At 45.4% G+C, this 15,261-nt stretch overlaps 1 protein-coding gene across 7 annotated transcripts in view; it reads right to left on the reverse strand.

The window, feature by feature from the left end:
• LOC148019979 (phosphoglycerate mutase-like protein 1) overlaps window positions 1-15,261 on the reverse strand; it is a 95,543-nt gene that overhangs the window by 21,079 nt on the left and 59,203 nt on the right. For all 7 annotated transcript variants that reach the window (XM_087700209.1, XM_087700213.1, XM_087700208.1 and 4 more), the window contains 2 exons: window positions 2,891-2,970; window positions 2,659-2,821 (listed from right to left, as the gene is read on the reverse strand). In XM_087700209.1, coding sequence (XP_087556335.1) covers window positions 2,659-2,821; window positions 2,891-2,970 — 243 coding nt within the window. The remainder of the gene's footprint in view (window positions 1-2,658; window positions 2,822-2,890; window positions 2,971-15,261) is intronic.

Here is a 15,261-nt window from a genome sequence, read left to right on the forward strand (position 1 = left end):
GAGTTCACTCGGTGTTCCTCTCCGCAAACCCTACTGCCTCGCTAGTACGTCATCTTTTGACACTAGGTGACCAGTATGCCCTTTAAACTTGGGATCTTCAAGGTCTTGCAAGTCCGTGGTTCGAGTCTTCCTCTCCTTGATTTGATCCTGGAGCAGCAAAAAAAACTCAAACTTGATCAAAGGCAAAGCTGATTGTGTTAGATAACACAAGTGCTAAAAGCACTAGATGAGTATCAATGGATACTGTGCTTGTATTTTCTTGAAAAGCTTGTAAATCTTGTCAAGATCTCTTCTCTCCCCTCCTTGCTGGTAAATCACTTGAATGCTTGCTGAAGACTGAGTGTTGGGGCAGATTAGAGAGTCAATGACTTGATTTGAGCCAAAGGAGAGAGAAAGAAGTGAAGCATGAGCTTGAAGCTTGATAGCTATGGTGTTAGATATGCTCAATGCCCCACCCTCATAATGTGCCACCGATGATCCATGGTGCCCAAAGTTGTAAGGCCCCCATTATGAGGAGAAGCCAAATGTGAGCCCGGATATTGGTTAAATCCTGACTTGTACATCAGATGAGGTCTATGTGACTGGATGGCAAAAAGGTGACCATTGTGGATCTAATCTTTGGGTTGGACTGAGTAGTTAAGTTGGTAGCAACTCGAGGCACATTGCATCGAGTTGCGGGGTAAGGGAGTTAAAAGGGGGCCCCTATTTTGGGGTTCGGGGGCCGCGGAAGTGGCCCCTGACTGGGGGATCCTAGGGGGGCCAGCAGCCCCCTGGTGGGGGTCTGGGGGCAGCGCTCCCGGCCTGACGGTAAAGGAAATATTCCCTGGCGGACTAAAGGCTCATGTAGGTCGGTCAAGCCGACCTAACCGCCTTCGTGGGCTATAAAGCTAAACCCCTTCACAGTCATGGATCATCCATCTTTCACCCAGTCAAAGTTGTTCCAGCTAGCCTTAAGCTCTTCACCTATCTTCTGTCTAGATCGCCATCTAAGCTTCACAGTGGAAGCGCATGGGTGGACAGAGCCATCTCTGTATCAGTTGTTTGGAGCTAAAGAAATTTACTAATTCTCCTCTCTTCAATTGTGTACTCTCTATCTCTATCTCTTTCTTAGATTCTATTCGCTGCACCGTGTAATTTTTACATATGGCTGTCCTCTTTAGGTTTTTGACAGGCAACTGATATTTTGTTCACAACTGATCGAGAAGTGAGCCATTTGACACAAAACTTGATGAGAAGGAAGCTCAAGTGTCAGCTTCAAAAGCCCTATGTCATTCGTCAACATCGTTGCGAATGCAGGCTGAATGGATGGTACGAACAGAGAAGGCGCAAAAACTGGCAGCGGGCTGATACAGGCGCAATGCTGAAGCATATGTTGGGCAATGTCACACTGTGAAGTGATAGGCAGGAGCATCTGGAGTAGAGGAAGAGTTCCCCGGAAGAAAGTACGAGTTGAAACGACTTGGTTTGAGAGATTCAAGTCCTCCATTGAGGGTGGGTGGCTATAGAGGTAGGGGAGAGATTCATGGGAAAGTGGAGGGAGCCAGAAATTCAAACTGGAATGACCCAATCAGTGGCCTAATGACTCATTAACTTGAGACCAGCTCTGATACCATGTTAAAATATTGAGAATGTATGCTAAGGAGGATCACTGATGAGCAAATAGACAATCATAATGAGACATAAACATTGATAAAGAAGAACAACTGACATTATCCAAGTATAATGCAAGTACAATTGATGAGAATGAGTTATGAAATGACTGTAGGGATGAGTGCCTTTTATAGGCTTACAATATGTGGTATTGGTAGGTGGAAAAAGGTGGAAAAGGACCATGGTAATCACCAACCATGGTTTTAATAAACCATGCATACATGACCTAGTCTAAGGCTTTATTTACAATATGTTTCTTTGCCTTGTTTGTTCCATACAAAGTGGCTATGGTGGATGTGATTGCACATTTCTCAACAAGGGTTGGCTCCAACTTATGACCATGGCATGATATCCAACTGATCCTAGTGCAGATGCAATCTTCTTCCTCCAAATGCAACAGATCTATTATTTCATCATTCAAATTTAAGACGGAGAAGAAACACCTCCTGTTACCAGAAATATAGGCAGTCTACAACACCCTCTATACCACCAAGCTATCTTCTGATTAGAGAACACAGATGGCAGCCTGCCCTAGACCCTGGTTGCAATACCATGAAAGAAAACTCAGGACAGTAAAACTTCTCCTACACTGACTCACTAATGACAACCGGAACTCTCACTCAGCAGAGGGAGGGAATGTAACTCAATAATGTTGAGACAACATTAGAATGAAAAGGCAATACAGATGCCTGACTAATGGGACGCCATGAGCAAAATGAAGCTGGGCAGGATGTTGAAACAAGCACACTTGCAGAATCACAGCAACACGCATTCTTGCTCAAGGCTAAAGTGCATATAACAACATCATGATTGTCTGATTATATCGAATGCTTATACTATCATAAGTTGGCCGTGATATTATATTAATGCATACTAGAAGGTACAAGTAATAATGGCATCTTAGCAGACAATTCAGCCTACCACCAGACTTACAGCAACTATTGACATTAGAATTGAAACCTGTGAAACCACTCCAAACAGGCAACAATAATAAAATATTGACCTCACCATGTGCTCCCTACACAACTCCACTGCCATAATTGGCGGACAACCTGAAGAAGATATGGCTGGACGTGTGCTTCCACCAGAATTTGCCACCATTAAAGGAGGCAATGGATCACTGTCAATGTGCTGGGGTCCACCAAAAGCTCCAACTGCAGTTTGCATTGTTCTACACACCACAATAGTAAGATATGTATCCAGAGAATTGACAACATAATGCACATTGTTTTCTCATTACCTCATTAATGGAGATGTCACTACCAACTCAATCTTTTGTGTAAGATTGATGTTCTGCAGATGCTTACGGAGCTCGTCAACCTGAAAGTGTAGACATATTAGAACCACAAATGAAACTAACCTCTGTATGAAGGTACGAGTACATCACAGGGTCATAAAATAAAGTGTTGCCTAATAAAGCCAAGTTAACTAAAAAAGCATAACAGGCTAAACTAATTTCACAAGACTGCATTTGAGTATCAATAGATGCTTGGTATACTATGAGAAAGAGATGCCATTGTGCTACAAAGACATTGGGGGGCTTCTACACACAGAGACAGAGATCACAGCCACAGATTACCAGCATCTTCAGGTCCACCAGCATATCATCCCTCTCTTCCCATAAAATCACATCATGGAGGAGGCACACAATCCACACAATCATAGAAGCAGGAAACGCCCTGAGACACCTCTTGGAAGGACCTGAAACACCAAAGGGTGAAGAGGCAAGGCTCAAAAGGCATTACCCCAGCCAAAGGGAAAACAGCCCAAAATTAGCCTTGACTTACCCAGAAGACTTTTATTTTAATGTTATTATTTTAAGCCACCATGATGATTGGACCAGATCTGTCCTAGACAAAGCTCAGCAAGACACGGAGCTATTAGCTATCCCTTGGAGGAAGATCCGCATTATTGGACTGCAAGGGAAAACTTGGGTGTTGGACCCATACGTATCTTGGGTTGATTTCCAAGAGTGGTGCCTCTGGATTTGGGGAGAGCTGGCCTCTAGATGAGCTTCAGTAGGACCCTCAAGAGTGGCTTTGGCCAGCCACGGCAATTGCCAAGAAGCCAAAAAGTTGCTTAGCCTATACAGCCAGGATCAACAAACATGTATTGATGTAGGACAGGCATTAGGCGCCCTTTCACAACAAGCATTGCGCAGAACACACTATCATGGATGCCCTTTGACTAACTTTTTGGAGATGCTTGTGGAATAGCTAGAGGCCTCGGAGAGTATCCTACTTTCTTTGCCTTCTTGCCCACAAAGGTCTGGTTGTTGAGAGCTGATTGGCTCCATGGAGTTCCATACACAATAGCCTGCTGATCGCACATGGAAACTCCATACCCAATAATGGTATCAGAGCAGGTTCAACATCAGCTTCATGTGTGGCTGCCCAATATTCTGCCCACATAGACCATCAAATCTACCTCAACATGTTTTGGCACTACAATAAGATCTGAGCCTGATTTCTCCAAATTTTTTCATTGAAATTTGGGGCCTTTAACGTCAGAGTCTTCTGACATCAAATTGAGGCCGCCAAAGGCGCGCTAAAGATTGCCTAAGTTCTACGCCTTCAACATCGTGCATAAAATGACCTACCAAGCATCCATTGCCTAGCAACACCGTCACAAGTGATGGACACTAATCACGATATTTTTATTAACGTTTTAATTATTATTTTGAACTGTCACAAGTGATGGACAATAATTGCGACATTTTTAATAATGTTTGAATTATTATTTTAAAAATGATAATTTAAACATTAATAAAAATATAAAATGACAAATTAAAACATAAAAATGTGTTTGAAATTAGACACTAGCCATGCTCACATAGGTGCTAAGACCTTTCCATCACATAAATATGAAATAATTGTTTGGGGTTCTCTTCCCGAATTTTAATCCAAAATTACTTGTATTTCTTTCTATTTCCTTTTATTATGATTCACAAAGGAGTTATGTTTCACAAGGGATTATAACCACTTCTTGCGTGACCTTTGAGTTGAGCCCAAAAGCTATAACCCTATATTTGACTTCTAGTCATGTGCTTGGTGTATCTAAGCCACGCTAGATTTTGATTAGCATCTAAGCCATCCACACACATGTCCTACTGTGGATCCTTGAGCTTCTCAATAGACCATGTCATGACCATCCTCATGCACACGCACCTTTGAACCCATTTTCATTTCTTTGTGTATTTCAGGTCATAGGGTTCAATCGACCATGACCCGAAGGGCATTTATTAGCTTTATTTATCCTCATGTGTGAACACACATTATTGTTTGTAAAAGTGTGTATGTAGGTGTGAACACATTTTACACCACTTAGAATTAAATAAGGGTAGGATTAGCTACATAGCTTAGCCTATATTCAAGTCCTATCACTTGTGCTTGTATCTCCCCTATCCTTATCAATCTATTTCTTTCAGTTTATATGCGTACAAGAGTGCTCTCTCTCTCTCTCTCTCTCTCTCTCTTTTTTTTTTCGTAAAAGGTAATTATATTAATTACGAAAAAAATACAAGGTTACTTGATTACAAGAGACATGATGACAATCTAAGCCATCATGAGAAGAGGTTCTAAGTACTACAAGTTACAAGGTCAAGGCAACGGCGCGGAGGAAATTGCTATATGCCAGGGACGTAAGTCCTCCCTAGAGAGCAAATCAAAATGCTGGAGAAGATCTAGCTGCCAATACAAGAGGCCCTTAAGCCTCACAATATGTCGCTGAACATTACAGGCGGAGTCAAAAAGAAAAGCATTCCGAATGGTCCAGTTATGCCAACAGCCCCAATATCGAAGAAAGTGATACATGAGCTTCATATGGGGCTGTGCCGGAGTGGGGTATTTGGGCTGGCCAAAAACCCAATCAAAGGGACGCAGGGGGAGACCAACCACTCCTTGCCAAACAGCCGATAAAAATAACCAGACTTTCTTAGCGATGGGGCAAGAAATAAATCGGTGCCGGGCGGATTCCACAGTTGTGGTGCAAAAGAAACAGTTGCCATTGGAGATTCGTCGCTTGGAAAGAGCTGAAGCAAGCGGAAGACCACCAATCATCACTCTCCAAAGAAAGACTTTATATTTGAAGGGTGTCTTGTTCAACCAGCCCTCCATCACAGTTACCCTCCACCATGACCGGGATTTACGCAGTCCCCATAAAGCATTCGCTGTAGTAGTTAGCCATTGATGATCTTTAATCAAAAGATGGTACACTTGGTTAGCAGAAGCTGTGCTTAAATGGAGCCGGCCTTGTAGGTCCCAATCCTGCCAGGGATGATCCGAAGCAAGGGCAGGAAAGGGTTGTCTGCACTGGAGCTCCCTCAAAAGCTGTTCCCATAAAGGCCTATATCCACGAGGGATCCTGAAAAGCCTCCTAGCTGTACGAAATGATATAAGCACATTGCGACTAGCAAGGGTGGCATCCGCAACTGAAGACAAGCCCAAACGTGCCATCCGGTTAAATTGGGGTCTAAGCTCATGTTTACCTTCCCATGAAAGTAAACGCGAGACTGCCAGCAATTCCAATTGAAAAGAGTTAGTAGCTAAGCGATCCTCCGCTGGATGCCATTGAGCCTTCTGGAGGACCACTTTCCAGGAACATACCAAATGAGTAAGGAGTGATGAAGACGAACTAGAGAACCGCGAATCAGCATTAAGAACATGCCACCAAGAACTCTAGATTTGGGTATTACCATGCCAAAGCCCATGGGCCTCAAGGAAATAACGGGCTATATCCACCCAGGGATGATGATCCGAGCACATGGCACGGAAAAGAGACCAACGGAGTGCCTGCATGTGAGTTTGGGCATCTAAAATAGCTCCGCCACCCATGCGTTTGGGGGTGCACGCATGTGACCAAGAGATCCAGGAAATACCTGCGTGCAATGAATCCTTCTTCCATAGCATGAAACGAATAGACTGCGTAAGAGCATTCAGAGACGTAGCAGTCCAGGGCAACAATGGCAAGAAATATGTGAGCATTGGCAACATAATTGTCTGGGCTACTTTGAGGCGAACATGGAAGGGCCAGGCCTGAGACTTCCAATACATAAACTTGGCCACCATTTTCTGAGAAATCCACTGTAAAAGCTGCTTTGGGGGAACCTCAACACCCAAAGGGTACCCAAGATGCCTGACAATGGAGCCACGAGGAACAACCAGACCTTGCCAGTCTAGGGACTGCAAATCCGACTCCGTGCAGCTAAGAATGGCTGATTGGAGCGCATTGATACGAAGGCCAGACGCCTGACCAAAAAGACCCCAAACATCCAATGCTTTTCGAAGGTTGTCCTTGTCCGCACGCAAGATCATAAAGCTATCATCCGCCAGGGATTGGCTAATGAAGTGCTGTCCTGTAGGAAGCGACAGTCCGGCCAACTGAGAAGAGGCTACCATATGAGATAACATGGAAAGAACTGGATGTGTCGCAAGGGCAAAGAATAGAGGACTCAAAGGGCACCCCTGTCTGACAGAGCGGGCAAGGACAAATGGCTGAGTAACACCTCCGTTCAGCATGACTCTCGAAGACGCCGCAGTGCTAATGGTGTAGATTAGACGAGACATCCGAGCACCAAAGCCCATAGCAGACATAAGTTCAGCAACGAAAGACCAGTCCAGATAGTCAAAAGCCTTTTCCAGGTCCAGTTGAATCAGTACTACCTCCTGATGAGAATGCTTTGCATAATCAATTGCCAGTTGAGCATTCAATACATTGTGCAGAATATTGCGGCCCTTAATGAAACCATACTAGAGAGGGTGCACAATGGCAGGGAGATGCTTATGGAGCCGATTCGCCATTACTTTGGAAAAGATTTTGTACATTGAACCCATCAAAGAAATTGGGCGCCACTGAGACAACTTAGATGGCGAAGGAACTTTTGGAAGCAGCTTAATAAGTCCCCCTTTCCATGAGGAAGGCATGATCCCTGTTTCCCACACCTGCTGAAACAAGGCCTGCAATGGTTTTGCCAGTTGGGTAGCAAAAGCCTCAAAGAACTCATTAGTGAGACCATCCCAGCCCGGACTTTTATCCTTGGGCAAGTGCAACAAGACATCCATAACCTCGGCCTCACAAATATCTGACTCCATAGTAGCTTGCATGTCCTGCGGAAGCTGATTGCGGACCAGGTCATAAAAAACCGCACGGGCCTGAGTAATTTGGGGAGAAGGTGGAGTAGTAGAACCGAGAAGGTCACGGAAATAATTCCTGCACATATGCACAATAGTCTGTGGATCCAGGATAAGGTGGCCTTCTGCATCCTCGAGTCTGGTCATATTCTCGCGAGCAGGAGAGGCGTGGAGAGCTCGAAAGAACTTATGGGTCTGACACGCACTATCTTGCAAAGTCTCCGTCAGATGTTGCAGTTTGGTCTGCTGATATGATCTCAACTGGAATTCTTTAATAAGATCCGCCAACCGCATGGCCAGTGCAATCAGAAATGCATCATCCGGAGTGTCCACCAGCAGCGAACGGACCAAAGCCAGCAGGTTCTCAGCGGCCTGTCGACGCCGCCGACAAAGAGATGCATGATAGATCCCATACTGCCGAGCAACCCGCTGCACATTAGAGAGCAATCGTTCAAATGACGCAGGGCCCTGGGAGGAGAAGTCCAAGAGGAATCTGTCAATCAATTGCTGCATATAGCCCTGAAAGATGGCGTGCTTCAAGTAAGACGAATTGAAACGCAAAGGGAGTTTCCCCAGAAATTGCTTGAAAGGTGCAATGGGTTGAGCAAGCAGCTCAAGCTGCAGAGGGAAATGGTCCGACAAGGCATATTGCTGCAACACTTTTATTTCGAGCATCTCGGGAAGAAAATCATCGTTTTGCATGATATATATACGATCCAACCGCGACCATGTTGTTGCATACTGGGCAGAATGGAAAGTAAACCCTGTAGAAGACGGATGTAGCCAGGACCATAGATCCTGCTTAAGAACAGCAAGAGCCAACTCATGCCACATACGACTTTCCGGCGCATCCATTACCGAATGCTCCGATGTGGACTGGGAAGAATCAACACACATATTGAAATCCCCCATGAAGAAACCCCGTCTGCCAAGTGACAAGGAGGTCTGCAAAGTCTGCCAAAGCTCCCGACGAGATGACGAATCATTCGGAGCATAGAGGCCAAGTAACCATAAGATTTCCCCTTCGAATAAAATTTCTACCACCAAAAAGCGGCCATGAACATCATTTTTAACAAGAACAGGCTGATATTTGGCATGTACAATCATGAGCACACCCGAATAATGCATGGCCTGTGTCCCTGCATAGAACAAACGAAAGCCATGGCAATCCACAACTTTGCCTGCTTCACCGTGACTCTTGTGCTCAACAGCGCACAAGACATCCCACTGATTCTCATACAATACAGTCCACATGGTATGTTGCTTGTGTCGAGAACAAATGCCGCGCACATTCCAAGTGGCTATTTTCATGTGTATTCAAAACAAAATCAAGTACGAGGCACAGCTTGCCGTGATTTTACTTTGTCGGCGAGAATATCCAGGACTCCCTCGTCCAAGAAATCTGCCAATACCGCAAAAGAGTTCTGAGGACCAGATTTGGAAGTAGAGGGCATATCTGCTGGCTTGGGGTTGGAACGAGGATAACGACGGTCCCACGAGGTAATGACGTTGCCTCTGGTATCAAAAGCCAGCTTAGCAGGTGGACCCTTTGGACGATCCGAATACATTTTCCTGGCGGGCTGAGGACGGGGGGCCGAGGCAGCCATAGCAGGAGTAGAGCGCTCAGAAGACAACATTTCCTTCCTGCGCATATATGTACGCATGGAATCTTGTGAAGTAGTAGGCGCAGTACTTTCCATGCCCGCAACAACCCTGTTGCCTTTTTTTGCACGTACTTCAACCCAATCAGTGGCACGGGAATCCAGATCCGAAACCTGTTGTTTACCTTTGGCCAAAACTGGAGGCGGATGGAGAGTATCCAGCGACGGAGCGTCACACACCATATCATCCATGGGCGGCGCAACATGGCCAACATCCGAAGTGTGTTGCTGCTCCGGGCATTCGGCCATAAAATGCCCCAACTGTCCACAGGAAAAGCAATGTCCCGCAAAATTGCCCCATTTTAAACGAAAGTGTAACGGATGCATGCCAGAGCAATTGAGCCGTAACCAGGCAGGCCTTTTCCTTGCAGTATCCCATAACATACACAATCGGTTGCGATTCACAGCCCTGAGACTGGGAGGGACCAGAACAGTTCCGACAGCTGCCATCGCATCCTTCAGTAGTGGCCAATAAACGGCCGGACAATTTTCCACTTCTACCCACACAGGGCATTCACGTTGCAGCAGGCGCTGAAAATCTGCCATTGGGCGCCAGGGAACCACATGAACCAACCGGCGATCAAAAAACAAAGGCAGTTTAGACAGGAGAGCAGCACGGTGCGTCTCAGATTTCAGCAGGACCTCAAAAAAACCCCGGGGCCCAACAAAATCTCTTCAACACATTCCCCTTGTAGCAGACTATGCAGCCACTGGCGGATACGGGAAAGCAACGGGATTCGGCCAGTGAAGAAGAGTATCACAGCGCGATCATAAAACACGGAAAAGGAGCGCAGGACTGTTTTTGGGTCGACGGTGGCTTCCAGAACATCATCAGGTGCAGAGTCGGAAAAAACTTCCTGATTATGTTGAACATAATTGCCAAGCAGAGTGTTGGCAAATTCCAGCAAATGCTCCCAGTCAACATCCTGAGAGTCCACTGAATCTGAAGCAACCTGAGCATAGGAACGATCCTGCTGAACACCTATCTCTTCCGAAGTATGTTTGGTACGTTTACCCGCAGGCTGGATGTCAGGACCAGGAGGCATCTCTTCAGGGCACGGAACCATATCTTCAGGTTCCTCAGCATCGGAATCCGGGCCCAGTGCTGCCACCGTTTGGTCGATGAAGTCCAGATCCAAACCAGCCATCGTGGATCACGATCTGAGGACGACGGAGGACTGACGCACCGTAGGCAGGCGGCGGGGCAGGCGATGGGGCAAGCAAAGTCCACGGGGCCCAGGTCCAACGGCGACGGCAGGAGCCCTGACACACAGGGCGGACAGGCGACGAGCAAGAGCGGAGCCCGCAGATCTGACGGGCGACAGCAGGGCAAAGCACGCAGCTGGCGGGCCTCTGAGATGCAGGCGACGGGCCTGCAGGAGAAGGCGACGGGACTGCAGATGACGGCGAGCGGAACAGGCAACGGGGCTACAGGCTATGGCTCCAGGGCGCAGGCGACTCCTCGCTGTCGCGCTCTCTCTCGCTCACGGGCACGCGCAGAGGCAGCCAGGCGAAGACACGTACCTGCGGACGCAGACGAGCAGAGGCCGACGGCGACGGACGCGGCTCAGGCGGACGACGGGGGCTCAGGCGACGGGGGCGCAGACGACGGGGGCTCAGGCGGCGGGGGCTCAGGCGACTGACGCGGCTCAGGCGACGGGGGAGACTGTAGCGCGCGTGTCTGACGATGGCGACGACGGACCAGGCATTTAGTGTGCATATGTGTAGAGATTACTTTCTAGACCTTCTTAGTTCTTCTTCTTCTACTGAGCAAATCATCTAAGCCTGTTCCGCTTTCTAAACCTTGGTTGAAGATCCAGTGTCGTTAGTTATTTATCTTACTTTGGACAATGATATTCACGAGCAAGAGATTATGGATGTTTTGTTGTGTTTACCTAAGGATAAAAGACCAGGATGGGATAGTTTGACTAATGAATTCTTTGAGGCTTATTACTACTTTGTTGAAACCCTTTGATAACCATATGCCAACAAGTTTGGGAGACTAGATTGATGCTTGCATCTTGAAAAGCAGAAGTTATCAAGATGATTCCCAAAGTGCCCTCACCCACAATGCTGACCAATTTCTCTGATAGAGCCTATGTATAGAATCTTCTCGAAAGTGATGGTTGATCACCTCCATAAGTATCTCTCTAGCATTGTGCACCCTAATCAACATATGGATTTATCAAGGGCAAAGAATATCCTATATAATGCATTGAATGTTTAAATGGGCATTGATTATGCTAAGCACTCCAAGCTAAAAATCGTGCTAGTTCCATCCAATCTTGAAAAGGCTTTTGATTACTTGGATTGAACTTTTGTGACCAAAGTTATGCATGTTATGGGTTTTGGTCCGCATATGTCTAGCCTAATCTACACTATCAATAGAGGTGCCTCCTCACAGGTCATGTTGAATTCCATTCTCAATCAAACAAGGCTACCCTTTGAGCCCCTTGTTCTTTGCCTTGACAACTCGTCTAATTCTGTGCATGTTATCTCATTTGGTGGACATAGACTAGCTAGTTGATCTCTCTCTTGCTTTTAGCCAACATTTTGTTGGCCAATCATTGGCTAATAATACTTTCATGATTCTCAAAGTAGAATGAGATAATCTCCACAAGGCATTAGACGTCAAGAATCTTTTTGGACATACATCTCGTCTTCATAGTAATGTTGCCAAATCCTTTCTTTCTAGTTGTACTAAATCAAATAAGATTCCTTATAGTATTGTTGCAAGGCATTTGGGTTATCCCTTCAGCATTGCTATTCAACCAAAGCAATTTTGCAATGAATTTCTCACAATAGGAAGCCAAGTTTATTTACTGGAAATCGCAAGCGTGGCCTTGCATGCGCACCTTAAAGTAGCACAACTTATCATGCTACCCACACTCACTCAATTTTTCTTGCTTTTTCCATGGACTACCTCTACCTTGAAGGATCTTACTAGACACATTCATTTTAAACTATGGAAGAAGGACTTTTTGTGCACTGATATCTCTTGGATCTCTTGGAGCCGTGTTTGCATCCCTAAAAGTATGGGTGGCCGAGTTGTTCTAAATGCACAAGCTCATGTTGCTCTTCGTTGGTCTCTCTTTTATGCTGTGTGCACTGATCGGCACCCCTAGGTCTTTATTGCTAGTCTCTTTCTTGAAGACCGAGATGTGGTGCATGGTAATACAAGTATTCAGAGCTCTTGCTGGCATGTCCTTAATGTTTAAACCCCTTTCTCATCATCTTCCTCTTTTTTGGTGTCTTAGTTAATATGCTCATGGAAAAGTTGGTACTTCAAAAAGAGTAGCGGTATCCTACAGAGAATCGCTTAGTCACTATTTTTTTTTAGATGGAATTATTAGCTTGTCAAAGCTAATCTTGTGTGATGGGAAACAAGAGGCCCGTTCTGAATTGAATTGTATGGCATGCCTAGGCTTATCTTTTGTTCTTAATGCCACTCTGATAAGTCACTATGGGTTGATGTCTCTCCACACAACCAATAGGCTTTTTCATATCCCTTTTGTAGGACCAACTTTTGATGATATGGCAATCTAGAGAGCCCTTCCTTACCCTTGATTTTGATCGTTCATAGCAAGATTGGCATCTTGTGGGACAACTCTATTAAAAAAAATATTAACACAGGAACTCAAGTATCATCGTACGACAAAGCACAAACCAATAATCAGACAGGGTTAGGGTTAGGGTAACTTAGAGAAAATGAACACTGTGAATAATGAAATGTTCAATTCAAATAGAATACAATGCTAATGCAGCAAACACGCTATGTAGTGAATGAATATTGACCCCCGAACTCCCAAGTCTCAAGGGCTAGGACAAAGAGTATGAGTTGGCGAGTGTCTTGTACTCTGACAAATCCCAAGACACAGCAAGACAGACTTTTAAGGTGTCCGGCAACAGCAAATGCAGCAGTGGATGCCAAATTAGCGTCACACAGGCAAAGAAATGCAGGAAATCTACAAACATAGCCAGCAATGATGATGTGGCAGGCAGCAATGAACCTGGAACAACAAAATCCATCTAAGTAATGATGTGGCAAACTAGGACAACAGCAAACACAATGAAACAAAGGCTGGTTGATGTCGTGGTAGGCTGGTCAGCAACTACTGCAAACACAGCAGTTTTTGCACACATGGCAGCTGGTGACAATAGGAGACAAGCTAGATTGCAATAGAAGGCCAAGCAGCAAACGCCAGTTGATGGACACTAATGGTGGGCAGCTCCAGCCGAGATCCCCTCCGCACATTGGGTGTGGACAACAAAGCTCTAGCACCTACAAACTGCCAAAACGAGATTGGGCTGAATGGAGGACAGCCTATCTATTTATAGAATGTTTGGTGCCTCCCAAATTAGGGTTTGCATATGGGACACAAAAACTCTCTAGCAGCACATTTCTTTGTAATAAAATGTCTTAACTCATTAATTAATTTGAGTTTTGGGCTATTTTAATAAAGCTAATGCATTTTTAGCTCAACAAACTCCATCTTGAAAAGGCTTTGGCTAACCATGTGTATCATTAAGGACCACATTGGCTAAGGCCAATACTGTTTGGAGCTTGCATAAATCTCAAGTTTGGTGGAAAATAATTGTAATGGAGGATTGTATCAACAAGAGTCCATATAAATGTAAAGTTTTCCTTTGGCATGTGATGGTTGGTGGGCTTCCCTTGCCTTGGCATTTTCAGAATGTCAAATTTTCTATAGCAATTGCTTTTTACACCTTACTACTATAGAATCCTCTCACCACTGATTTCTTCCATGCCCTTTGGGCCAAAAAATCTGGACTCTTTTGTATGATATTTGGAGGATTATGGTTGGCACATCATTGTGCCCATTTGATTGGCTCTTCCCCAAGCCTAAATACCCCACTCCTGTCAGAAGTGGAGCAGCGGTGGAAGCATAAACATGTGCTGAAATAAACTGCTGAAACACAAGACAAAAAGAGAAAAGAAAGAACACGATACAGATGAGAACTCAGATGTATGCACGGGAAATGGAATCCATATATCTGAACACGAGACAGTCGCATACAAAAGTGAGTCACTGGCTGCGTGGGCACTGGCACTAGCTCTGGCTCCTCTCTCCACAGAGTCTGCAGATGGTGAAGATGATGATGACTGAGGAGGAGCCACTGAGTATAAATAGGCTGAAAAAGTGGGGAGCAATAATGCTGGTCGGACAGCATTAATGCTGGCCGACTGGTGCATAAAAATGCCCCAATGACATAAAATGCCATACCAGAAAAATACCTAAAATACCTAATAAAAATACCCAGCCCAGATCAAGCTCAGACTCACACATGAGCTGACAAATACTCTGCTAACACCCTCTCTCAAATCATGAGTGATCTGATACAATACAATAGTACAATGAAAAGGGATCAGAAACTATACAACATAGAACCACCAAGTAGAACCATGGATACCCAAGCAGTGGGTGATCAAGCCATCACCAAGGTGCCTCGGAGAGAACCTGATGTCGATGTCGATCGTACCAAACACCTGAAAATAGAGAAGATCATAGCATGTCTCTGTGTCCATCATCAATGTCTCGCAGTAGCATACAAGACCATCCTGTCAAAAATGCCTCTGAACATATGTGACCATGGATTCCCCACCTTTGGCCAGACCACCAAAGTGTCCCCTCATGTGAGCTCCAGACGAAAGCCTCCCGCTCTCTGTCAGATGACCAGCTCATCATGAACCTGGATGTCAATCCCAGCTCCAGGATTGGATTCCACCAGACTGAAGTCAATGCGTCAGGGACGTCCCTCTCTGGAACCTGTGCACCTGTATAAAAGTATAGATGAGGCGC

Source organism: Lygodium microphyllum, chromosome 19 (genome assembly GCF_053477565.2).
Source record: "Lygodium microphyllum isolate KBCC chromosome 19, Lygodium_microphyllum_v1.1.10, whole genome shotgun sequence".
In the NCBI taxonomy this organism is placed as follows: domain Eukaryota; kingdom Viridiplantae; phylum Streptophyta; class Polypodiopsida; order Schizaeales; family Lygodiaceae; genus Lygodium; species Lygodium microphyllum.